Source organism: Cimex lectularius, unplaced genomic scaffold (genome assembly GCF_000648675.2).
Source record: "Cimex lectularius strain Harlan isolate CLEC.00 unplaced genomic scaffold, Clec_2.1 scaffold14, whole genome shotgun sequence".
NCBI classification, from domain to species: Eukaryota; Metazoa; Arthropoda; class Insecta; order Hemiptera; family Cimicidae; genus Cimex; species Cimex lectularius.
This window is the reverse complement of record NW_019392637.1, coordinates 234,007-261,274: the sequence shown is the minus strand read 5'-3', so window position 1 is coordinate 261,274 and position 27,268 is coordinate 234,007. Positions and strand designations below refer to the sequence as shown.

The 27,268-nt window shown below is 37.6% G+C and overlaps 1 protein-coding gene across 3 annotated transcripts in view; it reads right to left on the bottom strand.

Moving 5' to 3' along the window:
• LOC106663185 overlaps positions 1–27,268 on the bottom strand; it is a 125,465-nt gene that overhangs the window by 53,751 nt on the left and 44,446 nt on the right. For 2 of the 3 annotated variants that reach the window (XM_024226727.1, XM_014387834.2), the window contains exons 2-3: positions 25,387–25,569; positions 24,621–24,660 (exon numbers count right to left, since the gene is read on the bottom strand). In XM_024226727.1, coding sequence (XP_024082495.1) covers positions 24,621–24,660; positions 25,387–25,538 — 192 coding nt within the window. In that variant the 5' untranslated portion in view covers positions 25,539–25,569. Of the gene's footprint in view, positions 1–21,879; positions 21,971–24,620; positions 24,661–25,386; positions 25,570–27,268 lie in introns of those variants that run through there. The other variant, XM_014387836.2, reaches the window with a different exon arrangement.

Sequence of the window (27,268 nt, the reverse complement as noted above, 5' to 3'; positions counted from 1 at the left end):
TTCCCTTCCGCCTCGTCAATTCCAACTCGGCGCTATCCTGTGAAAATGATGGACACACTGCACGCTTTCTTATTGATCCTAGACTTCCGGCACCGGAATAGTGGAGTAAATAAATGATAATGACACAAATAGGTAGTGCACTTCGGGAAATAAAGGCTTTCTAAATACAACATTGGAAAAATCAAGGGTCAAAAAATCAGCAGTTCCCGGTAATGAAGGCCCCCCCCACTATCAACAATGAAATTTCTAGGAAACCGATCGACCGACTAGTCTAGGCCCACGTCTTGCCTATTTTGCTTATGTGTGCAGAAATAAACGTAGAATGAATAAATAAATGTAAAAAACTTTCCTTTTCAGTGCTCATTCTAATTGGTTTTTTAATTTTATTTATTCATTCTACTTTACTTTTGTAATTATTGACTTTTCTCCAAGTTACTTTGGGTCGGTGGACCGCAGTTTGGGAAGCCCTAGTCTAAACAGAACAACATTCACGGAATCAGTGTTGCCCCCAGTGTTGCTAAACGTGAGATTAAAGGGGAAAACAATGTCAATTTAACATTTTTGATATCTTAAAGCTTCAAGCATTTCACAGGAAATCGAATTTTATTGCATTGTCATGAGGAGAAATTTCAGTTTTGTTGGCTGGCCAATTCTTGGTGTATCGTCCTTGGCCGTATTGGAGAGCCGGTTTCGTAAGACGGAAATGGAAATAGCGAAACGCGGCGGACCGGTAATGTCGAAAAACCTCAGAAAAACAAAATCTAATTGTAAGAAAAAAGTTTGCCGCGGGGCCCCTCGTTAAGTAGGCAGACCACAGTTTGGGAAGCCCTAGTCTAAACAGAACAACATTCCCGGAATCAGTGTTGCCTCCAGTGTTGCTAAACATGAGATCGAGGGGAATACAATGTCAATTGTTTTAAATAGTACAAAATTTTAACATTTTTGATGTCTTAAAGCTTCAAGGATTTCTCAGGAAATCGAATTAGGAAATAGAATTTTATTGCATTGTCATGAGGAGAAATTTCAGTTTTGTTGGCTGGCCAATTGTTGGTGTATCGTCCTCGGCCGTATTGGAGAGCCGGTTGTGTAAGACGGAAATGGAAATAGCGAAACGCGGCGGACCGGTAATGTCGAAAAACCTCAGAAAAACAAAATCTAATTGTAAGAAAAAAGTTCGCCGCGGGGCCCCTTGTTAAGTAGGCAGACCACAGTTTGGGAAGCCCTAGTCTAAACCGAACAACTTCAATTCCCGGAATCAGTGTTGCTAAACATGAGATCGAGGGGAAAACAATGTCAATTGTTTTAAATAGTAGCAAATTTTAACATTTCTCAGGAAATCGAATTAGGAAATAGAATTTTTATTGCATTGTCTTGAGGTGAACTCAGTTTTGTCGGCTTGCCAATTGTTGGTGTATCGTCCTAGGCCGTTTTGGAGAGCCGGTTGCGTAAGACGAAAATGGAAATAGCGAAACGCGAAGGGCCGGGAATGTCGAAAATTCTCAGCAAAATTACAATCTCATCTAGGAAAACTTCGAGTATCGAAATAATTTTTTGGTTCGACAAAAGACGCGGGGGCCGACATTCCTCCGGCGTCCTTGGTCCGTACTTGGTCTCTACTGGCTCTGTCGCTCCTTTGACTCTGGCTATGATTTATTCCAGACGAGTGACGCAATAATTGCTTGCATGTGCAGCCGACCGTCTGGCATATTTTAATCACCTTGATCTGCCCATTTCGGTCCGGCTCGCCAAACCGGGGGGGGGGGGGAATTCGCTTTCTTTTTCTACACATACGAGACCTCGCCCACGCGGTTATTCTATACAGTGTAGCCAATACACAATTGTTACTAAATCATTTCCCTTGTTTTTAAACGAGATTTGTTTAGAGAAACAAATGAATAGTTGCAATATATAACAATTATTATTATATAAAACTGATTTAAAAAAACAACAACACGTCAGTTATCCTATAAACAGTGAGACATGCAGTGAACCAAGAACGGCCAGGTTCACCAAATATCCCCGTTTCTACGTCAAAAAAAAACATTTCATGGTGACGACAGAGTCGTGTTTTGGTTTTTTTTGCGAGATAGAGCAGGACGCCGAAAACCCGGTTCCCATCGAGATAGGGGCCGTCGAGAGTGAGGGGCGACAGTAAACTGCTATACTTTCACTCGGCGGCCCCTCTCCGTCGAACCGCGATCCCTTTTAAACCGCCACGGATTGCGCATGATCCGGATCGATCCAACACTTGACCCGAACACGTGTACAATTTGACTCCCGTAATTGTGGACACTGGCCTCGATTTCCACGGATTTCCTTTTCCACGAGAGCTCACCCACCGCTGGGCAGAGACGACCGACTGATTTATAGGGAAAATTCCCGACGATACCGGACCCCGGCCCATAGGAGCAACCCGCAAAATAAACCAAATACAATAAACCCAAAGAATGCTTTGTCACACTAAATGTTTCATCAGGATCAATATGTATAATCATAACAAAAAAAGAAAAGATTAGAACGGGGTAGGTAATTCCACTCCGAGGATCAAACGAGACGATTGTTATCGTGTTCTATACTACTACTTATCCTGGTTGAAAAAGATATCTAAATTGAAGGAGTTGAAAAAGAATCGTCAGTAAAATAAATGTACAAAAGTACATGTAAGGAAGGTGAAACATACGTCATGTCGCCACCTTAGGCGATGGGTTTGCACCATACGTAACCATCTCTAAACATCTTTAACCAATCCTACCCATTTCTAACAGTACCTTCCCTACCCACATCTAATCATTACTGACCATTAACTACCACTAGCAAATCCTGACACTCAATGACCATTTTTATACATTCAGAACCATTTCTAACAAATGATGAACACCTCTTATCATTTTAAGCATTCCAGACCATCTCTAACAAATCCTGACTACATTTTACAATTTTTAAGCGTTCTAGACCATCTCTAACAAATCCTGACCACTTCTTACCATTTTTAAGCATTCTAGACCGGCTCTAAAAAATCCTGACCACCTCTTACAGTATTACATCATTCCTGATCGTCTCTAACCACCTTTAACAAATCCTGACCATCTCTTACCATTTTTNACTATTTTAAAACATTCCAGACTTTACCTAACCACCCCTAACAAATCTTGACTATCTCTAACAGTTTTAACCCTGCCTGACAGTCTCTAATTAATTCCAACTATCCCTAACCACCAGTATTCATTCCTGACGATCTCTAAACACACCTTCACCATCTCTAACATGTCTAAACCATTGCTGACCTCCAATCCTTTCTAACCGTCCTGAAACACCTCTAATCATTTTTTACCATGTCTACAAGCACCAAACCATTCCCGACCTTCTCTAATTGTTTCTAACAATCCAAAACTACCTCTAATCATTCCTGCCCATCTTCTACAGTACCAAACCATGTGTGTGTGTTTTTTACCATCTCTATCTATAAACCACCTCAACCTGAGGGGTTTCTATTGCTAGTACACATTGATTATTTTAGGAAAGGTTTAGGTATAGATCTTCCTATGTACATTGTTGTTTTTCTCGATTTGTCATTTCTTGTGCTAGGATAACCAATCCAGGATAGACAACGATGCGGAAGTTTTATGTGGAGGTTCGCAACAACAGAGGTCTTATCAACCACGGCCTGCCGGTTTTTTGAAGAAAAAAAAAACGCGTTTCTATGTATGGAAGTATTCGTAAGGAACTTCACCTTAGTTAACGTCTATACTATTGCGGCCACCAACCCCCTCTAAATATTCCTAACCATCTCTACCAACTCTAATCATACCTGTCTACCTCTAATACTAGAACCATTCCTGACCACCTAAGAGTGGGCTGACTTTCTAAGAGCCTTTAACCATTCCTGACCAGCACTAACCTTCTCTAACCACTACCCATTCCTGTCCTTCTTTAGCAGTATAATATCATCCGGCGAAAGTAGCCGTATGCCGAAACGCGCTTGCCTCGGTGAAATCAGTGAGGACAGGCCAAATTTCGACAAAATTTCAAGTCCCTCATCTTCCTGGCGCACACGCACATGGCGAAATGCCGAAACACATCTGACAGACCAATCCAGCGAACAAAAGCAAACCAAAATTATCGACAACGACCAAATTTCAAGTTCCGCACAAAAAAATGAGAAATCTCACAACTGATAATACCAAAAATTTTTCACCAACCTTCTAGCTAGACGTGCCGTATAATACAACCTTTTCAGAATGCCGGACTTTGAATGCTTGCGCAACGCCGAGAAAGACGCGCCAGGCAGTACTGTTTCTCCTTACAGGAAGTAAAGAATTTCTTTTATAAATAGTATATATGAGAGACGTTTAAGATCGGTACAATCTATAGAAAACCAAAGAGATAGCTTACTTTTATTTAGGTTATGCAGAGTTCAAAGTTTATTTGGTCGATTGTAGCAGATGCTTTTATCATAAAAACTCAAGAGTCTTGGTAATGTTCATAAGCGGTTGCAAAAGATTCCTTTCTGTGAACGTAATATTTTGTTGGTATTGAAACAGTTGTTGTGACGATCTCGTGGGGGTGGTTTTGCACCCCTGAGGGGGACGGGGAGCGGAATGAATCAGTTCCACCAGACGGCAGACAGCGTATCGTCTGGCCAGGGGGGGTGTTTGTCCGATGTAAGTCTTGTCGTCCCCGGCGATCAATAGGATAGGCCTAGGGCGCAGATACATCAGAGGGGTGGAAGTGGAGGGCGAGAGCGTGCCAGAGGGAGAGGGTGAGAAAGCTCATTCACAAAGACCATTCACATCGGGGGGGGGGGAGGCGCGCCGTGGTTCTTTTTGACTCATCTCGTCCCGATGGCTTGGGGGAAGAGGGACAAAATAAACCGATTGGAAACCCCTTGACAAACATATACTACAAAAGTATGATAGCTGGCGTCGTAAATAAAAGAGGGGGAGAATGTAAAGGACCGAAATCCATTTGGTTTATTATAAGAGTGGCCCCAAAAGTTCCGGCCAGACTTTGTGATCAAGGATGTACCCTAAAACATGTTTTTTTCCCCTACATATCTACAATACGTCAGAAACTATCACTATATTTGAAAAAAAGTACCAAAGTCAAATTTGTAAAGAATAAATTTAAATCCTTTTAAAACTTTCTAGGCTGTAAAATAAATTTAAACAAAAATTGTTACCAACAAATAAAATAAAAAAAACCCTGAACAAATTCATCATTTTTTATTAGAAATTTTTTTTTTAATTTTTGTCCAAATGATTCTTGTTCCTAAGCTGGAAAAATCTTGACCCTTTGATTTTAGGGGAGTTAATTTTAAAGGAAATCTAACTTTTATTTCCTCACTTTTTCGAAAATAGCCAAGAGTTTATGAGATATTCGCAAAAATATGGGAAAACACGTTTCTCACTTTCTGGAATCAGTGTTGCCCCCAGTGTTGCCCAAATAAGGAATGGAGGGGAAAACATCGATAAAACTCTTGTCACATTCATTTCGAAGAGCCGATTCTGAGAAATGTGAACCATGTTCTTTTACTTTCCACATTTTTCCAACTATCTGCAAAATTATGGACTCTTTTGTAAAAAGAACTAATGTTAGTTTTTGTTTTTATTCAGTAATGGCAAAAACCCTTAGGACAGACTGATAATTTTTTTGTTTGTTCTTTTTTTGTTTTACTAAATCCCTTCATCCAGCCTTTGGGCAACACTGGGGGCAGTACTGATTCCGAGAAGTGAGAACCATATTTTAACCAAACATCTCCAAAACTATTGACTTTTGAAAAAGTAAAAATTAAACAAAATTCAATTTATTTTAAAATGAACCCCTCTTCGAAATGAAAGTGACAAGAGTTTTAACGATTAAATTAATTTTAAAACATTTATTAACGTTTTAGGGGAGAGTTAATTCTAAAGTAAATCTAATTCACTATCTTTTATTTCGTCGCTTTTTCGAAAATAATCACGAGTTTATGAGATATTCGCAAAAATAGAGGAAAACACTATCCACTTTCTGAAATCAGTGTTGCCCCCAGTGTTGCTCAAACGCGGAATGGAGGGAAAATTAGAGGGAATTAGATTTCGTTTAAAATTAACTCTCCCCTAAAATATTAATAAATGTTTTAAAGTTAATTTAATGTTTTAAAGTTCAGAATGTTAAGGCTCGTTCTACGTCTTCAATGAGTAGACCCGCAACTGCCAATATTTCATCCTGTCAAATAACCACGGAATACGACCTTATCTCTTAAATCATCCCGAACAAAAAGCAAACAATGTAAAAAGAAGGTAGAACAATACGAAGAAATTAAACGATAAGATTCGAGTGTATGGTTTACAAGTAATAAAAAATGTAAAGTTATGTGATGAGATGGTACTTTATGGTAAGTTGTACAAGGCTTGGTGCAAATTTCCCTTTGGGACAATTTTAAAATAAAGTGGTAAATTTCCGGCCAGTTCAACAGTCTCCGTCCCTTTCTTCCAGGTTAACAATTTCTTTTTGTTACGACCTTCAAACAACACGGCGGGGCTGTCAGCCGTCGCATAAAACGGGCCCGATTCTAAATAAAAATGCAATTAAACGAACCGTTAGTGCTCTTCGCTCTGCTCAATTAAGAAATGTAATTGGGTGGCCGAGCCAGACGCGCTGACCCCCTTCCGGCCCGTGGACGGCCTCGTATCCGCAGAGACTTGCATCTTGGCGTCTACCGTTCACAAAACTTTGTTTTTGTTTTGTTAAAAACTTGTATTAACAATAAAAAAAAATCTATACGTTAAAAGAGCCTTTTCTTTAAGACGAGCTTATTGTTTTGAAAAAGCCAACAGGAAAAGGCCAAAAGAAAACGCAGAGACAAAAGAAAACAGTTCTTAACAACAATCGTTCACAGATGAATAAGTAATTATTTTAAGTTAAATAATTAAAAGTTTGTTCAATTAACATACTTATTACAGCCAGGTGTATAACATAACAGTTCACGATATGAAGTACTGTTTTTCCCTACATACCGTGTTTGGGAAAAACTGGGGGTAACACTGATTCTAGGATGTGATGTTTATCTTTTTTTTTGCTTTTTTTCGAATTTTTTTCATATTGGGTTAAAGGATTTTAAAGGAAAGTTTTCCTGCAGTTTTCCAAATGTCTTCACAACTATTGAGTTTTTCGAAAAGAAAGTAGTAAATTAAATTTCCCTTAAAATGACCGCCCCCACCCGAAATGAAAAGAGTAAGATTTAGCCAGTGGTTTTTGGTCGGATTCAGGAATGGCAAGTACCTTTTGGGTAGAATTTTTTTAAACTTAAAATTGTGGGTTTTATTAAGTAAAAGAAAAACCGACGTTGTGATAATTGTTTTTCCCTTCATCCTGGGTTTGGGCAATCCTGGGAGCAACACTGATTCCGAGAAGTGAGAACCATGTTTTTCTTACATTTTTTGCAATATTTCCACAAGTCTTGGACTTTTTTGAAAACGTAAAAATTGTAGAGAATTAATTTTCCATAAAAATGAGCCCCCCTCCAAGAAATGAAATGGGTAAGATTTAGCCAGTGGTTTTCGGTTGGCTTCAGGAGGGGCAAGAATTCTTTGAGTAGGCTATTTTTATTTTATTTTTTTGTTTGTTTTGTTTTATTTAATAAAAAAAGGGTCCGAAACATCTGGCCAAACTTGACAACTTGCAGAAATTGAAGTTTTGATCATTCTCTTCTTCCTGCGTTTGGGCAACCCTGAGAGCAACACTGATTCCGAGAACTGAGATCCACGTTTTTCCTATATTTTTTCAAATATCTCCATATACACTGGACTTTTTTGGAAAAGTAAAAATTATAGAAAATTAATTTGGGCAAGAATTCGTTAAGAAGGCTTTTTTCTACAATTGTTTTAAAATAAACCGTTAAATTAAACACAACCGTTCTGGCAAAACTTGCCAACTTAGAAAATTCGATGTTGTGATCAATGTTTTTTCCTTCATCCCACAACTATAACTCCGTGAAGCCGAATTGTTTAGTTTAAAGTTAAAACCTTTAAAATAATTTAAAAGATTTAAAGATAAATTTTATATATTTTAATGGTGTATACGTTTCTCTTCTTTCAAATGGACTGTTTGACGTTAAAATCCTTTCAGCCGTTTTTTATTTATAGCCGTTCCTATAAGTACTTCTCAAAAATGAAAAAATTGTGTGGGACAAAAAATCGTTAAATTTAAATTCACACAAAAATTTATATTTAGGGGCCCCTAGAGGTCCTAAAACGAAATTTCATATTAATTTCACGAGAAAAAAAATTTATGACCGAGTTTACTTGAAAAATATTACGTTTTTAAAATGTGTTTTTGTTATAGACTTTTATAGCTTTTATTTTTATTACAATCTACACAAAAAATGCTGTAAAATGATTATTCATATAATTCACTAATTTCGTGGTCCACTTGACCAATTAATATACATATTACAATTAATTAAGGTTTTTAGTTGAGATATAAAAGTCAATGGCACGAGCGGGATTCGAACCCACGATCTTCGGCTAGATACGCCGCTGCTCTACTACTTGAAATATCGTGACCTCGACCCACTCGGACACTAACTTCCCATCTCAACCGCACCTTTTGAATTTTCCCTCCTTTTTGCCATTTTTCAAATGTCGTGTAATCGGGAAGTTAGATGGATCGAGGTCACGATAGCTCAAGTGGTAGAACAGCGGCGGATCCAGCCGAAGATCGTGGGTTCGAATCCCGCTCGTACCATTGACTTTTTTATCTCAACTAAAAACCTTAATTAATTGTAATTATTCATAGAGTTGAATTGAACAAATAGAACGGCGTAATAAAAATATTAAAAAAAGGGAAATTACAACTTTGATTTTTTTTGGCCGACATTTTGGAGTCACTCAGTCAATCACCAAAAATTTTTTGGTCTAAATCACACGCCAACCTGGTCGTCCCGTTGTTAACCTAACCTTAGTTTGGCGGGTTTCAGTGCTCTCGATATTCCACTAAAGGCCTTCCCTCATTCACGCTAATAAGTACAGTCATATTGATTATAATTTTCTGATCTACTTTGTCTACAGAATGTTGGTCAAAATATGGAAAAAAGCATAATTTTGTTGATTTATCTTTTTAAATCATACCAAATTAGAATATTCTGCGTCGTGGAACATTTCTGCTTTTATGATGACGTCGTGATTCTAGATAATTCGTTTAAACAAAAAACCGTCAAGTGCAATTTATAACTGTATAAAACATTAAAATCATACTATTATTTCCATTTAAAAAACGAGGTTAAATTCTGACAAATTCTTTTCCCATTTGGTGAATTTTCCTATAGAAATATTTTATATAATTTTATGGTATATATTTCATAATAAAGCTACACTCCTCTTCTTTCAAACGGTTCGTTTGACGTTAAAACGTTAAAATCTTTTATGCCGTTTTTTGAATTTTATCCGTTTCATCTGATATTCGATATAACGACTTCTTAAAAATCAGAAAAATTTTAAGCGTAAAAAAAATGATAAATTTAAATTCAAACAAAAATTTATATTCAGGGGTCTCTAAAGGTTCGAAATTTCATATTAGTTTCATTATAAAAAAAGCGTATGACCTTGTTTACTTGAAAAATATTTGGTTTTTAGACATTTTTTTCTTTATTGATAAACTTGATAGATTTTACTATATTTTTTATTGCAATCTGCATAAAAAGTGCCGTAAAATTAGATATTCACTCATTGATTTTTGCAAGTAGAACGGCGAATTAAAAAGTTGGAAAATTTCAAGCTTCAAAAATTTATTTTGGCAAAACCAAAGCCTGTTGCCTAGAAGTGGCGGATACGTGCCCGATATTTTGGATATTACTATTATTTCACACACACAAAAAAAATTGGTCTAAATCGTGACACGCCAACCTGATAGTCCCATTGTTAGCCTAACCTTAGTTTGGCGGGTTTCAGCCGCCCTCATTCACGCTAATAAGTACAGTCATATTGCTTTTTAATTTTCTGATCTACTTTGTTTACAGTCTGCTGGTTAAAATACGTACAATAAGCAGTATTTTGTTGATTTATCTTTTTAAATCAAAGTTCGGTCCAAATCCGTGACACTCCAATCGTCTCCTTGTAAGACACCCTGTTTTTAATTAAACGTTGTTTCTACGCCAATGTTTGTTAAGGATTTTGTTGGTTCTAGAAATGGATTTGGCCGAAGTGCAAAAAGAGACGGCGCGGTTGCAAACAAGACCAGGCGATTTTTTGACTTACACCGTGCACCTCAAACGTCATAGAAGGAAGGGTATGTATTTTAGATTCGAACCAGACCAGGGGGCCATCTCTTCCTTTCATCTGTACCCTACGGTTTTTTTTATTATTGGTCGACTCGTTTTCTTTCGGTAAACGGAAAGGATTTCTCCTTCCCAAGGAAGGCCACCGGGCTGAAAGGATCTCCGAACGTCTCGGAGTAGGTTCAAGGACGATCACCGCCCCAATATATTCTAGGACGCGGCACCGATGCTCCGCGGGGCGTCGCTAAGGACGAAGATACAAAAGAACTTGTCATGAATCGTTCCAGCGAATTCTACAAAATTTAAGTCGAAACGTATTAATTTTTTACATGTACGTCAGGATTTTATAAGTAGACCACCGCCTGACTGGTTAGTGGCGGTTTGGAACGATCAGGATTGGTTAGATATCATCGGGGATGGTAAAGATCCAGCATTGAAGATGGCGAGAATCCATGACAGGCGCACTACAATGATCGGATAAGTCTAAACTGAAGTAAGCCCATGTAGAAAATCACCAATGAATTTATATTTTTAAGCAAATCTGATCTTTTTATTATTATCACCATTAGGATCAGCTCTTATGATTTGATAAAACAAAAAATTGATGTTTTAAAATAAAATACTGTATATTTTAAGTCTGTAAAGTCTGTTTCATACTAAATAGGCCTAGGTTTAGAATTGTAAGAAACTTTCGCCTTGGGAGGATTTACGATTTACCTTACCGTTCTTATATAATTATATCGCCTTAGTTATTAATCCCAAGATGGAATAATTCTAATTAAACGTTTTAATTCAGAAACGGGGGAGGCGGTTTAGAGGCGGGATGCTACGTGATCTCGAGGGCAAAAAGGTCTTCTATAAACTTCCAAGTTTGTTATTTTTTCGCAAGAATTAAATTTTCTTTTAGAAATTCACTTAGGACATTTTGAACAATTATCTTTTTTATTAATTTTGTAATAAGAGGAGATAAAAAGAGGAGGGGTTTAAGAAAAATCTCTTGGAAAAATATCACAGATGTACAGAAATTTTAACCTGTCTGAGGGCAAGGCAGTAAGAAGCTGCTTTGTGTATCTTTAGTCGGATCAATTCACCCGGTTTTTCTCACCCTCAACTCCCTCTTAAGATGGGCTTTGTTTTAAACTAAAAATATTGCGACATGATTTCGTTTGGAACATTACAATTTATCGGGTCAAGGCTGGTGAAGTGGGGAATGAGATGGCAGATCTCAGCGCAAAAGATGCAGCAAATACCATACGTTTCGCTGAATTCCTGTAACCTACGTCAAAAATCGTACTGAGGAAAACATAAAAAAGTGGGAAGAAGAACGGAAACCGGAGAAGAACATCAAAAAGTGAGAAGAAGAATGGAAACCAGAAGAAAACATAAAAAAGTGTAAAGAAGAATGGACAACAAAGGTGAACATAAAAAGTGGGAGATGAATGGAAAGCAAAGGAAAACAAAAAAAAACCGAAAAGAAGAATGGAAAACAAAGGAGAACATAGAAAAGTGGGAAGAAGAATGGAAACCAGAGGAGATCATAAAATGGTGGAAAGAAGAATGGAAAACAAAGGAGAACATAAAAAAGTGGGAAGAAGAATGGAAACTAGAGGAGAACGTAAAAAGGGGAAAGAAGAATGAAACCAGAGGAGAACATAAAAAAGTAGGAAGAAGTATGGAAAACAAAGGTGGACATGAAAAGTGGTAAGAAGAATGGACAGCAGAGGAGAACATAAAAAAGTAGGAAGAAGTATGGAAAACAAAGGTGGACATGAAAAGTGGTAATTAGAATGGACAGCAGAGGAGAACATAAAAAAGTTGGAAGAAGAATGGAAACCAGAGGAGACCATAAAAAAGTGGAAAGAAGAACGAAAAACGAAAGAGAACATAGAAAAGTTGGAAGAAGAATGGAAACCAGAGAGAACGTAAAAAAGGGTAAAGAAGAATGGAAACCGGAGGAGACCATAAACAAGTGGAAAGAAGAATGGAAAACGAAGGTGGACATGAAAAGTGGTAAGAAGAATGGACAGCAGAGGAGTACGTAAAAAAGTTGGAAGAAGAATGGAAACCGGAGAAGAACATAAAAAAGTGGAAAGAAGAATGGAAAACAAAGGAGAACATAAAAAAATGGGAAGAAGAATGGCACCCAATGATGCAAAAATAACAAAACGCTATTTTCCGACTATAACTTCTCACCTTCGACTGGATATAAAACATTCCTTTACATCCACAATGGCCATGACAAACCATGGTAAAAATAGACCATATCTTGCAAGATTTAATATAAGTAATCCTGCATGCCCTTGTGGCTACAAAAGCCAAACCTGGTGTCACATAATAGCATATTGGTTGCAATTTCGGTTCAAAATAGTGAAACTTGGCCAATAGAGGAAGAAAAATCGATTTCGGTATTCCAGAAATTTGAAATTTGTCAACTCATAAATGTTGAAAAACTATAATGAAATAAATAATTCAGTGTGTTTGGACAAATTGTTGTTTATATTAAATTGATAAGCAATAGTTAATATACAGTTGCTGTATAATGTATATCTATATTTGTTATTTGCACAAATTGTTATTTATTTACATTATTAATAGTACATTATTCGTTTAATTTATTAACCCATTTTGATAAGTAAAATGAAGCACAAAACTGTATTCTATTACATTAAGAACTTATATAATTCTAAGCTTGTGGTCTGATAATAGGAGCAGGCAGAAATAATGTTATTTAAATAAAAAAAAAAATAATAAAAAATATTTAAAAAATGTGAGCTTTTGAAATGTGAAACATAAATTAAGCTTAGGTCACTTAGAACTTTGTAAACATTTGTTCACTTAACATTACGCCTTTTCGAAAGGGGGAGAATTTCAAAATTTGCATTTTTGTTAATAATTGGCTGAATTAAATTATAAGGTACTTCCGAATAACTAGAAATGTAAAATCCTGTTAAAAGATAGGTTTTATATAGAAAGTAAAAGAAAAAAACTAAAAATTCCAATTTTGTCAAAATTAGTGTCGCTTTGGGGTGGGGGTAGTCTCACCATCAAACCTTGGTTCAGTTTAAGAATCTGAAAATTTCAATTTTCTCAAAATTATTGCCGCTTTAGGGAGGGGAGGGGGTAGTCTCATCATCAAAATTGTAGAGCACTTCCTTTATAGGTAGAAACGTGAAATTTGGTACGAAGGTAGGTCTTATATTGTAAAAATATATGCTATATGGTGGAGGGGAGGTATAACCATCAAAATGATAAGGCTTTTCCGTTATAGGTAGAAATAAAATCGAATAGAAGAACAGAATATTGAAAAATAGAAAAAAAAATCAGGGCCACAATGTAGATATCACTATTTTGATAGGCTGACTTGTTTGGAGGGGGGTCTGCAACTTGGCCCTTTTTTTTCAAGGTTAGGTTTTTGTTGGGATTTTATTTGTAGTACTGTAGTATTTCAGTAGGTGTAAAATAATTATAAAGAATAAAGGAAAACGCAGGACATTACGAACATATCATTTATGTGGCATTTACTTTCAAGTCAAATAAACATTAACTGACTAGAAAAATAACCAACGGCTAAACCGAAAAAGCGCACACCGAATCAGTGTTACCCCCAGTGTTGCGGGATGTAGGGAAAACTCTCTCTCTTTTTCCCTCTCTCACTGTTACTCACACACACGCACACACACGGAACCGAAGTCTTTCCCGACCATACCAGATGTCACATGTCGACCCGCGTGGGGAGGGTTTTTTTAACGGCATTGGCCGGTAGGGATGAAGGGGGATCTCTGGCCGTCAGTGTGTCTGGCGAGCGAGCGAAGCTAATAATAGAAAGCTACGTCGGGAGCCAAATCATTCCTATCGGTCCGAAATACGAAGACGTATCGTACTATCGTAGGTGTGTCCGAAACCGATACCAGCCAAAAAAAAGTACCTCCGACTGCTCAAACAGGCACATCACCTTCACTCCTTTTCACCTTTACCCATTTCTCCACAAGGGCGCGATTCATTCGAAGACAAGGCTGAATTAAATTTAAAACAGCCTTTCGAAAATAACCGCCCACAATTAACATTTGTCAAACAAAAGTATTAATCCAAAAGGCTCCGACTTTACACGAAGGTTATTCATTTCACCTATTACAACCTTTGAAGTATTAGATTTTTCCATCTCATATAAAACTGTATAATATTCCACTTAGATAGCCCATGTAATAAAATAAATTAAGAAAAAATGATAAAGAATTGGAGAAAAGTTTACGGTCCTCCTGGTTTCGCTATTTTCTAATATCACGTACTTTCTTCATACAAGCATGTTGATTTTCTCACTGCTTCACGTTTATCATATTTTGATTAAATTTCGTTCGTTGACTACCATGGTTGATGAAGTTGAAATTCAGTATTCGGTGTCTTTAAAATTATTACCGACTATACAGGGTGTATCTACTTCTATAGTCCACTCATTTAATTCGGAAACTATTAACTTTAGCAAAAAAATGTCTTTTTCGCTGTTTTCAAAGAATTAACACATAGTTAATTTTAGCTAGGAATCGCACGGTGGTAACAAATTTAACATAACTTTCAATCTTGTTACAAAAAGCAAACCTCTTCACGCGTCTTCGTCGGGTGTAAATCAGAAAGTGGCAATAAGCTCTAGAATCGAATTGTACAATAAAAAATATGGGCTTCTTATTTAAAATAACAAAGTTAGATCATTTCCCAGCCATATAAGAAAGTTATGTTAAAATCCGTTACCACCACGCCATTCCTAGGCAAAATTAACTTGGGGTTTGTATAATACCATTTTTTGCTAAAGTTAATCGTTTTCGAAATAAAGGGGGTGGACCATCTTGTTACAAAAAGCATACCCCCCTCACGCGTCTTCCGTCGGGCTTAAATTAGAAATAGTAGATCCTAACAAAATTTTCCTTTTAGTAAAAGTGGCATAAAATAAGCTCTAGAATAGAATATTACAATAAAAATAAGGGATTCTTATTTAAAATAGTAAAGTTAGTGTTATTACCTAGCTAGTTAAGGAGGTTATGTTAAATTTGTTACCACGCGATTGCTAGCCCAGTAAAAAATCTTCCGGCGGATGGGGTAATTAATTGGAATATTTTATAGCAAGTTTTTTAAATTTATCGAAAACCTGACTCCTGCTAGTTGAAATTTAGCTTAAATAACCAAATTTTGTCCTAAACTAGATTCGGATTTCGAGCCTTTTAGCTCATCATCAGGTTGAAGGGCTTCTACAACCACGTCTCTCGACATGAATTGCCAAAGTGAACCCGCTGATACCTCCGCCAACGTGACGTTCCAGTTAGCAGCTGATTTTTTTAATGGCGCTCAATTTGAAAGTGCGAAACGCGGAAATTATAACACAAATAAATATTATACTAGTAATACTTAATATTATTAAATTACTATAAAATAATAACAATTAAAATAATTAGTTTAATTATTTGGATATTTGATATTATTTATGTACATATTTAATGTACAAATGCATTAATAATATAACAGATTTTGATCTACCCCCCATTTTAAATATGTACATAAATAATATCAAACATCCAAATAATTAAACTAATTATTTTAATTGTTATTATTTTGTAGTAATTTAATAATATTAAGTATTACTAGTTTAATATTTTTATTTGTGTTATAATTTCCGCGTTTCGCACTTTCAAATTGAGCGCCTTTAAAAAAATCAGCTGCTAATTGGAACGTCGCGTTGGCAGAGGTATCAGCGGGTTCACCCTGGCAATTCATGTCGAGAGACGTGGTTGTAGAAGCCTTTCAACCTGATGATGAGCTAAAAGGCTCGAAATCCGGATCGTTGCAAAACAACTTACTGTGAGTAGGAACTATCTTTTTAAAAAGGATTGAACACCACACTCACTCCATCATTTATCATTTCTATAAACTAGATTTGTTACGAATTAGTAAAATATCGTTACCGTTAAGGACTCTGTTTAATTTTCTCCAAAAAAGGTAAAATTTGAAATTAGACTAAAAAATATTAAATAAGTAATTTTTGTTTTTTGATAGCGTCACTGGTTCAAGAGAAATCCAGCCGGGCCACCTAAAATGGACACCATGTAACATGGTTTGCCAATTTGCCAGAGGATTTTGAAATATCGCATTTAAGTGCTGCCCCATTGTTATCCAAGTGTTGCCTAAGTAATGCTCCAAGTATCGCTCCCTGTGTTTTTCCCAGGGTTCCCTCCGATGGTGTTCGAAATTTCTGCTTTTAGTGTCGCTTAAGTGGTGCTCCAAGTGTTGCGCTAGTATTGCCCAGGGATGCACCAATTCCAATGTTGCTCATAGTGTTGCTCCCGTGTGTGTTGCTTATTGTTACCCCAGTGGTGCTAAATGTCCCAGTGGTGATCCAAGTATACGGGCGGTACAACGATCGCCTTCCCGACAGAACAGGAATTATCATTTTCGATAAGTGCACGGGCAGTGTTTTATCACTTCTAAACTAACATTTTCCTTCAACAATGTTTTAGGTCAAACATATCGCGCTTAGTGTTGCCTCCAATGTTGACCCCCTGGTATTCAAAATATCGCACTCAGTGTTGCCTCCAATGTTGCCCCCGTAAAGTTTGAAATATCGCTCTTAGTGTTGCCCTCTTCGTATTCAAAATATCGCGCTTAGTGTTGCCTCTAATGTTGCCCCTTGGTGTTCGAAATATCCCACTTAGTGTTGCCTCCAATGTTGACCCCCTGGTATTCAAAATATCGCACTCAGTGTTGCCTCCAATGTTGCCCCCGTGGTGTTCGAAATTTCCCACTTAGTGTTGCCTCCAATGTTGCCCCGTAAAGTTCGAAATATTGCACTTAGTGTTGCTTCCAATGTTGCCCCCTGGTATTCAAAATATCGCGCTTAGTGTTGCCTCCCACGTTGCCTCCTGCTCAGAGTGTTGCCTCAGCGTTGAAATAGCATAAATTCATATAGCTCAATGTAACAGCGGGAATAATTCAACTATGTTGCTGAGGCGATTTTGAATTGGACTTTTTAAATAGATGAGGGAAAAATGACCCGTGCAGCTTACCCTTTTATTTAGTAGTTTCCCTAGTGATACTAATTGTCGCCCCACTGACCCAAATGTTGACCCCCCCTCAGTGTTCCTCAAACACAAGACCGAGATATAATATACAAAGAAATGCTCCAAGCAAAAATTTTTGTAGGCGAAATACATTCTAAGCCCTATATTTACAGTCTGTAAAGAGTACGTTTTTTAAGTTTACGTCTTTTCTTTTGGTGTACAAACTTCACGTCATTCACTGTCTGCGTCAGCTCGATTTGGGCCGTTTCACGGACAATTATTGACTATCGACGTCCCGGTTGAAACGTTATTATTATTATTGACACGGCTTGAAGCCGTTCCGTTTATCTTATCGGTTGTCAGTCAAGACAAGCGCCCGGACCTCTTTCTCCGACCGTCAGTCTAAACGAGAATTGATAGACGGGAAAAAACAAAGGCCGATAACGATTGTTCCTCGTACCGGAAATAAAAATTAAAATAATAAAATTCAATATGTAAATTGAAAATTAATAACAAATAGAAAAATCTCTTTAAACGATAGTTCTTACTCACAGTTTGTTGTTTCCAACTATCTGGATTTCAAGCTTAAAGCTCATCATGGATGAAGGAGTTCGATCCGAATAGTTGAAAACAACAAACTGAGAGTAAGAACTATCGTTTAAAGAAATTATTCACCCAAATCATTTCTAATAAACAAATCTGTCGATAATAATTTTACTGGCCAAGTGTACACTGTTCATTCTTTGTGTTTCGTGTACCTATTGGTGTGTCTGGAAATTTTATCTTTCAGATGACAGAAAAAAGAATATAGATAAGTTTACAAAGCTCCATATTTTGCTTCCCAAATTTTTTCGCCGGCCAAGCCAGTTCTGGAATACATCCGGCAGTTTCTCGCGTTTGGTGAAAAGTGTGGAAAAAGGAAAACAATAAGGCGTGTTTTTTTCGCCGTTTTTCCTAAATCGTGGCCGAGATGCAACCGGAATCGGTCGGATCACGTCCCGGCGATAATAAATAGTTGATGCCCCCCCCCCCCCCAATAACGGCCTGTACAAAACGATAACGATAGACGGCCAATCTTTTGAAAAGGTGCATGGATTATTTTGCTTATCCTATTTCTTATCGGGTGTTAAAAATATAATAATATTTTTTTTACTATACAATCTTAGAATTAATTTAAACTTCACTGTTCAAGATCCTCACTCTTCGAAAAACAAGTAATTTTATTTTTACCCGGCACGGTTTGGGGATTGATCGGTTGATATAGATTTTGCGATGGTCAACCACGATTTATCTCCTATAATTTCCTATTCGTAGAATATTTCTTAAAAAAGAAACAATACGAATTAGTTTAAGACGACCTTAAGCCATCAGTGAGGAGTGAAACTGATGAACACAAACATATTTTTAAATTTATTTTAAAAAATTAAGAACAATTTTTCCCCTCTTCGACAGCAAGGTTGAAAACAGAATAAATCTGCCTGTTATTTAACAGTTATATATATTAACGGAAACATTAGCGTATACATACACAGTTGATAAAACAAAACCTGAAAATAAACATTACTTCATCGTTCGAACCGTGTTTGCACATGTGACGTAATAGTCCATTCGATGACGGTTCGTTTGTAACAATAAAAACGGAGATGTTCAAATTTGAATGGAATAGAAAATGTTTATACGCTGGATCTGAACAAAAGTTGTGAACCGTGGTGTAAAAACGGAAAGGACTCGATTATCGGATGTAACTAGAAAATTTGAGAAAAAGGAAGACAGAGGGAGGAGATCCGAACTCAGAGAGAGTGAGTGAGTGAGTTACAGTGAGAGGGAGAAAGAGAAAAGGAGAGAGAGAGAGAGAAAGAGAAGGGGAGTATAACCATTGGATTATACAGGGTGAATTGCTACTCGTGCTACAAACTTCTCCAGTAGATTCTTCACCCTAAAATGAACAAAAAAGTTCATATTGTCCATGGTCCGATTCTCAACCATTTCAGAGTAATTTCGCTTTTTATCGATTTTGAAAGATATCACGTCCTGGCGTCGGAAAATCGTGATATCTTTTAATCTAAACATTTCTCTTAAAATCTATAAGCACCGTTGAAATCCCCGTTAATTTTTAGAGAGAATCAAAATCATAATTCCATTGAAATTTTTTAATTTAATTTAATGCCCATTTAGTATGTAATGCTTAAGAAGTTTACAAACAGCTAGAAGGTCAAGGAAGAAAGACCCAAACGTTTTGCCACCTTCATCTTCTTATTGAAAAATTAACGGGGATTTCAACGGTGCTTATAGATTTTAAGAGAAATGTTTAGATTAAAAGATATCACGATTTTCCGACGCCAGGACGTGATATCTTTCAAAATCGATAAAAAGCGAAATTACTCTGAAATGGTTGAGAATCGGACCATGGTCAATATGAACTTTTTTGTTCATTTTAGGGTCAAGAATCTACTGGTGAAGTTTGTAGCACGAGTAGCAAGTCACTCTCAAACATTAGCAATCCTTGAACCACCATTTTTTCTCTTTTTGTCATCAACATCTTGGTCTCACAACCACTAAATAAGAAAATGACGAGTGCGTTGGAAGCGTTATTAAATCAGGTAGTTTTCCTCAAATTTGCTGCCTTCTGAGACTAAAATTAGAAACTCTGGATTACTTTATACACTTTCCGATTTACACAATTTTCCACTCTTTTTGTAGTTCTGGCTGAAATAAAACACAAAAAATTAGCCCAAACATTTTGCCACCGTCATCTTCTTATTGAAAAATTAACGGGAATTTCAACGGTGCTATTAGATTTTCAGAGAAATGTTTAGATTAAAAGATATCACGATTTTCCGACGCCAGGACGTGATATCTTTCAAAATCGATAAAAAGCGAAATTACTCTGAAATGGTTGAGAATCGGACCATGGACAATATGAACTTTTTTGTTCATTTTAGGGTGAAGAATCTACTGGAGAAGTTTGTAGCACGAGTAGCAATTCACCCTGTATATAAAACAGCTAACGTTGTTTTTCCCTACAACCCGTGAATGGGCAACACTGGTTCGAGGATGTGCGCTTTTTTGGTTTAGTCCGTTGATTATTTTCATAGTGGGTTAACGTTATTTAACTTATGATTGAATGTCCCATAAATGACATAATTTCGCATTGTGGGTTTAGAGAGAAAAAGAACGGTACGGAGAGAAAGACAAAGACAGATTTAATGAAAGAAAATGAGAAGACACAGTAATAGAGGTAAAAAAAATAGGCACGCTGGAGGAGAAAAACTGAGACAGAAAAGAAAGAGGAAGAGAAAGATAGATAGAAAGGGAGATAGAGAGAGAGAGAGAGAGGGAGAGAGGGTGAAAGGGAGAGAGGGAGTGAGAGTGAGAGAGAGAGGGGGAGAGAGAGAGAGAGTGAGAGAGAGAGAGAGACCATCTAACAAAGTAAAAATTAAACTCAAAAAATATATAATATACAATATAAATTTTACTACTCCGATTTCCTAGAAATTTCTTGAAGCATTATTAAGACTTATCAAAAAGTCGCTACTATGTACAAATAGGTACACTGCTTTTCCGTCCATCCCGTGTTCTGGCAACACTGGAGGACACACTGTTTCCGGGAAGTGTAGTTGTCTGGTTTTGCCCGTTCTTCAACATCCATAATGTTTGTTTGATTTCCAAGTGAATTATTTGTAGTTTTATTAGCGTTCTATCATTATTCTATAAACATGAATTTTATAGCTTTATTTTAACCTGTTTTAAACCCATTTCTCCCAGGTGAGTGGATTGGAGCACAAAAAATCACTTTACAAAAAAGAGAGCGAAAAAGGGCGAGAAAGAAAGAGAGAGACCCATTGGACAATATGGAAAACAGAAAGTTTTTCCCTCCAACCCGTTTTTCGCAACACTGGGGGCAACACTGATTCCAGGATGTGAAGTTGTTTGGTTTTCCTTGATTTTTTTTCCATAGTCCGTTCGTTTTTATTCAGTGTTGCCTCTCAGCGTTGCCCGATAACAGGGTGTAAAATAATTCTTCTCGCCATGAAGTATATATAATGCATGTAACACATTGCGACAATTTTCAACATTGTTGATGTCGACTTCGGAGGGGGGTACCAAAACAGCTATGGAAAGCAGACCAAAATTGAGCGACCAAAATACTCGTGTAATTTGCATTGTTAAGTTTATTACAACGTGAACTGTTATTAACTAATAAAACGATTCTCTGCCAGTTATAAAAAATTATACTCACCAGTGTGATTTTTGATAAACTAGTTTGAAAAAAAGTGTATTGTGTTAAAAACTTTTTGATTTTAAAAAATAGAAGTTTATTTCTGTTTTGATCTGAGGGAATAATAAAAAAAATATTGTTTTGCAACTGAGCCATTATCGTGAGATAGCCTGCCCTGATAAACGTCCAGACTTTACTCAACGATGAGTCAACCGGCCGTTGATAAACAGCGGACTAATCTCTTAAATGTTTGTTATAAAATTTGGAGGGGGGATTTTCCTCTAAATAAAGCAAAGAATTTCTTTCGTCTGTAAATTTTTTTTTCCACGAAATTATATAACTAGAAATGTATGTGTGTGAGTTCTTACGTGTAAAATCGCGTCCATGGTGTGTTAGTAAATAACAAGACGTATTGGCGAACAGTTCCGAACTGGATAATGATAAAACATCGTGATAGTAAAGAGGGAGTGATACCGTTCCCCACCGGGTCTCCTTTTTCGTGGATCCCCTCCATAAATTCGTCCTTCCTTTTTAAACGAATTTAAAACGAATTAAAGCAGGGAGACGCGGCCGGGACGCGCGGACCGCGAGCCCTACGCAGTTCCCCCCAAACGTCGCCCTCACCTGGGTCCGGGGGGATAAAGGAACAATGGAACGACGGGGACGAAAATAAATTTTTATGTTTTCGTCTGTCTGCACCGTCTGCCAAAGGGTTATCTTCCGGAATGTAAACAACGATCCCACTTCTATTCCTGGCCATCTCGGTCCGTCTCTTCGACTGAGTCACCATTTTTTAAATTTACGATATGTGGTAAAATGGCTCCTTGGACAATTGGTTCAAAGAGAAAAGGCTCGGGTTCACAGGGATTCTGGCGAGACGATAATCGAGGTCTGAAACATTATCTTTGGCTCGCCTAGACTCCCCCCATCTTCCCGTGGTGACATTGACAAAAGAAGTTTGAACCAAATTGATCATCTCTGGCCCCTGAATAAACTTGATGACTTCCTTTTGTTGTTCACAAAAGAGTGATACCATGTCTACGTTGAAACTGACAACGATTAATAACTGACAAACAAGTTCTGGGAGTTGAGAAACAATAGTTGGCCAACTAAATAGAATTGAGGAAAACATTAAGGCTAATAGTAAATGATGGAGTGTTAGAGGCCTAAAAAACCATGGCATTGTTCTTGTAATTATAAAAAAAAACTTGTAATATAATCGTGGAAGTGATTGGAGATGGTTAACGATGTTTAAGGGTTGTTAGAGGCCATTACGGAACGTGACGGATGGTTAGAGTTGATTAGGGAGGTTAAAGAATGGTTAGAAACGGTTATAGAGGGTTAAATTAACCACTTAACGATCTTTAACCACCATTAATCATTCTTAACCCCCTTAATCACCTCTCTATATCCTTAACGTTTTCTAATCATCTCTAACCATCCTTAACTCCCTAATTACCTCTCTATATCTTTAACGTTTTCTAATCATCTCTAACCATCCTTAAATCTCTCTAACTACCACTAACCTTCCTAAATCTTCCCAATCATCTCTAAACATTCTTAACTCCCTAATTACCTCTAACAATCCTTAAGGTTTCCTAATCATCTTTAACCACCCCTAACCCTCTACAACCACCATTAACCATCCAAAATCCTCCCTACCACCTCTAACCATCCTTAACCATCTATAACCACCACTAACCATCCTAAACCCTCTCAATCACCTCTAACAATCCTTAACGTTTCCAAATCATCTCTAACCATCTCTAACCATACCTAACCCTCTACAACCACCATTAACCATCCAAAATCCTCCCTAATCATCTCTAACCATCCTTAATCATTTATAACCACCACTAACCATCCTAAACCCTCCCAATCACCTCTAACAGTCCTTAACGTTTCCAAATCATCTCTAACCACCCCTAACCCTCTACAACCACCATTAACCATCCAAAATCCTCCCTAATCACCTCTAACCATCCTTAACCATCTATAACCACCACTAACCATCCTAAACCCTCCCAATCATCTCTAACAATCCTTAACGTTTCCAAATCATCTCTAACCACCCCTAACCTTCTATAACCACCTAACCATTCTAACTCCTCCCTAATCACCTCTAACCATTCATAATCCCCTTGTCAACTATAACCATTCTTCACCTTCCCTAATCAAGTGTACAAGTGTTTTTTATAATTCCAAGAACAATGTCATAACGTAGCACTTTGGCTACGGTTTTTGGACATCTGACACTTTCTTCACTTTTAGCCTTAATACTTTCCTCAATTCTATTTAGTTTCTCTATTGTTTCCAATTCAATGTGGATATGGTATCATTTTTTTCGTGGACAACAAGTGGAAGTAATCAAGTTTAGTTAAGGGCCAGAGATGATCAATTTGGATCCAACATGAGCTGTGTGGAAAAAAACGTGTTTTGAGCCTAGGTAAATTGGTTTTTTGTTCTTATTGTTAAATTTCCCGGGTATTGAAACTAAACCGAAAATGGGATCGGTATGCAAGTTAAAATAAGTTTCAAACCCAACAAAACAAACGTGGGAGAGGAAAGACTATTGCTATTTCGTCTCGGCATTTCGTATTTAAGCCCGGATTTAAATCCGGATATCTAAAATTGACATTAAATGGAGTAGGGCAAAAAACAGAATGCCGTCTCATCGGAACGGCATCTGTACTTCATTTGTTTAGTCTGGGTATATTTCGGATCGCTAAATACTATATCGGGCTCGTAAGTAAACGAAACGCCGACCAGGAGAGGAGGAGGAGGTGTCCCCTTGATAAACTACAAGGGTTGCATGCCATGGTTAAATCTGAAAACGCAAAAATTAAATTTATAAGCTTTAGATATTGGGGGAATTTCAATAAATGTGTGCAGAAGAAAATATTTTAGAAATTGTACAATAAAATAAGAGGGGCTGGGAAATATGGCATTTGGATTTGCTCTTGAGACAGGTTGAAACTTCAAGATGATTAAATTGAAATGTTCCCCTCGAGTAAGTTTAATTAAACGTAATAAAGATTAATTAAGTATTGTATGGTGTATAGATAGATATAGGAATGAAACAAATAAGAATAAACAAAAAATGACATACGGTGTGGCTTGGAGGCAGACTGAGTATCCGCATGGAAAATCTAAAACAGATTTCGTCTCTTTTCAAGATCATAAGGTCACAAATACAGTTTAAAAATAGTAAAAACTAAAAGGAAAGAAAAGAAAACGTCTGGGCGAGGACGGCGAGGTCGAACACTGACGTAAGACGTCCTTGCCGGTGCAGCCCCCCGTCGGCCGGTGCAGCCGTCGTCCCCCAGAACCTGCACGTCTCAGCAGTGTAAATATACATCTCTGTTTAGAAAAGGGGACAAGACTAAACAAAACCCGCTCTCCTCGCGTTCACCGTCACGTCCGGGGCAAATTCCGAGAAAAATCGAGCCGAAGAGAGATTCCAGCCGGGGCCAGGAGCTGACCGCTGAGTCAGGCCGTCTGCAGAAGGCCATCGCCTGGAATAGATTTCGAACGAGGGTTTGGGACTTAACAAAAGAAAAACTCACCGGAATCTTTTAATTCTAAAAGCGGATAGGCACTTCCGACAAGGTGCTACACGGCTTTTAACGACTAGAAGGATGCACGTTTACATTCGACTCCGTACATCTTGGCATTAATGATAACGGTTTAAACGTGCCTTGAAGTCGGTCTTGTTGGACGTGACCCTCGCCCTGATAAGACCTTGCCGTTTTCAGACCGTCAGACATGACAAACGGACACTTTTATCTTAACGATTTCGAAAGAGAAAATAGGTTACAACAAACGACCATAAAAGATAAATGATATAGGAAGAAAATCAAATGAAATGTACTCACGTGACTGTTGTGCCATGGGTGGGAGCGGCGGGCGGGCGGGCTAGGCTCCAGAGCCGGTGGGTTTTGGCTGTGGAGTCTGGAGTCCTAGGCCTTGCATCGTCCATCCACCCGACTTCCACTGACTGCCGCCTCCTTCCCAGGGATGAGGGCATTCGCTCCGACCATTACACACCTACACCACGCCTGAAAGAAAAAGAAAACATTAGGACAAGAGTGGATGGATGCAGAGACTGGAGCCTATATGTTTTTTATGTATGAAGCCATCGTCCTTTCTTTTCTCTTACAATCGCGGAACCCCCCCCCCAGTCCGACCTTAACCCTCTCCCTACCACTAGAACGCCTGGTAACGAACCAAGGCCCGCGGTACGTTTTCACTCAGGCCTCACAGTCTAAACTTGAAATTTACTTTCACCACATTGAAAAGTCAGATAATGTTACAGCATAACACTTATGATATTAGTAGAATCCTGGCATAACACTTATAATTTTATTTGTGAACAACTTGTAACAAAAGAGATGTAAAGTAGTTCTGATCCATCGCGACAACCGTTGGTCGGTAAGGACTCTAAGAAACAACTGGGTATGGTTCATAATCCAACAATGATACTTTTTTTAAACCGCCTATTGCACAATTAAAACGAGCGTAAAGAATTCCATTAAAATATACCGGATTTTATAAATAGACCGTGTTTACACCTTAAGGCGAGGATATTAAGAGGGTCCACTCAGATGAACGACCTAAGAGTTATTTCTACACATGATTGGCTAACTAAACCGTTTCATTTTCAATAAGAAATCCGGAGGGGCGTCGGTGGCCGCAACGGTTTAGGCGTTGACACGGCGCTCATCACTATAAGGTAAAGGTCCCGGGTTCGAATCCAGCGGCCCTGCATTCTACCCCGAGGGTTGATATAACCTCTGCTGTTGCGAACCCTCGTTAAAAAAAATAAATTAATTATTTAAAAAAAATCCGGCTATCCTTGTATTGTCGGACACGTTAAGGCTTTTCCCAATCATAAAAGCCATACATTCTGACGTGCTCTAAATTTCTCCTGGCCTTCTCTAAACATTCTTGACCATCTTTAATAGAATCAAACTTTTTCTGAAATTCTCTAAACATTCCTGGCAAACTCTAAAACTACTAAATCATTACTTGACCTTCTCTAAACATTCCTGACCAACTCTAAAACTACTAAATCATTACATGACCTTCTCTAAACATTCCTGATCATATCTAATAGTATCAAACCTTCCCTAAACATTTCTGACCATTTCTAATAGAACTAAACTTTTCCTGCCTCTCTCTAAAAATTCCTGACCCCCACTAACAGTGTCACACCCTCTCTAAACATTCCTGACCATATCTAATAAAACCGAAGTTTTCCTGCCTCCCTCTAAAAATTCCTGACCATATCTAACAGTACTAAACCATTACATGCTTTCACAAATCATCCGTACCCACCTCTAAACATTCCTGCATTCCGAATCTGTAAACATTCCTGACTATTCTACCGGTTCCGCCGAGCACATATATTCATCTCTGACAATTTCTAGAAGTAACATACCATTCCTGACTTTCTCTAAACATTCCTAATATTCTTGGCGACCTTTCACAGTTCCAAATCCTTCCTGACATTATCTAACAATCCTGTTTAACCATTCCTAACCCCCTCTAACTATTCTTGAGCACATCTAATCATTTTTGACGTTCTCTAAATATTACTGGCCATCTCTAACAGAACTAAACCATTCCTTGCCATCACTAACCATCCCTAGCCACCTCTAATGATTCTTGACTATCTCTAATAGCACCAAATCACTTCTAACCATCCCTATTCACCTCTAACCTTTCCTAACTACGTCTAATCGTCTCTGATTTTGC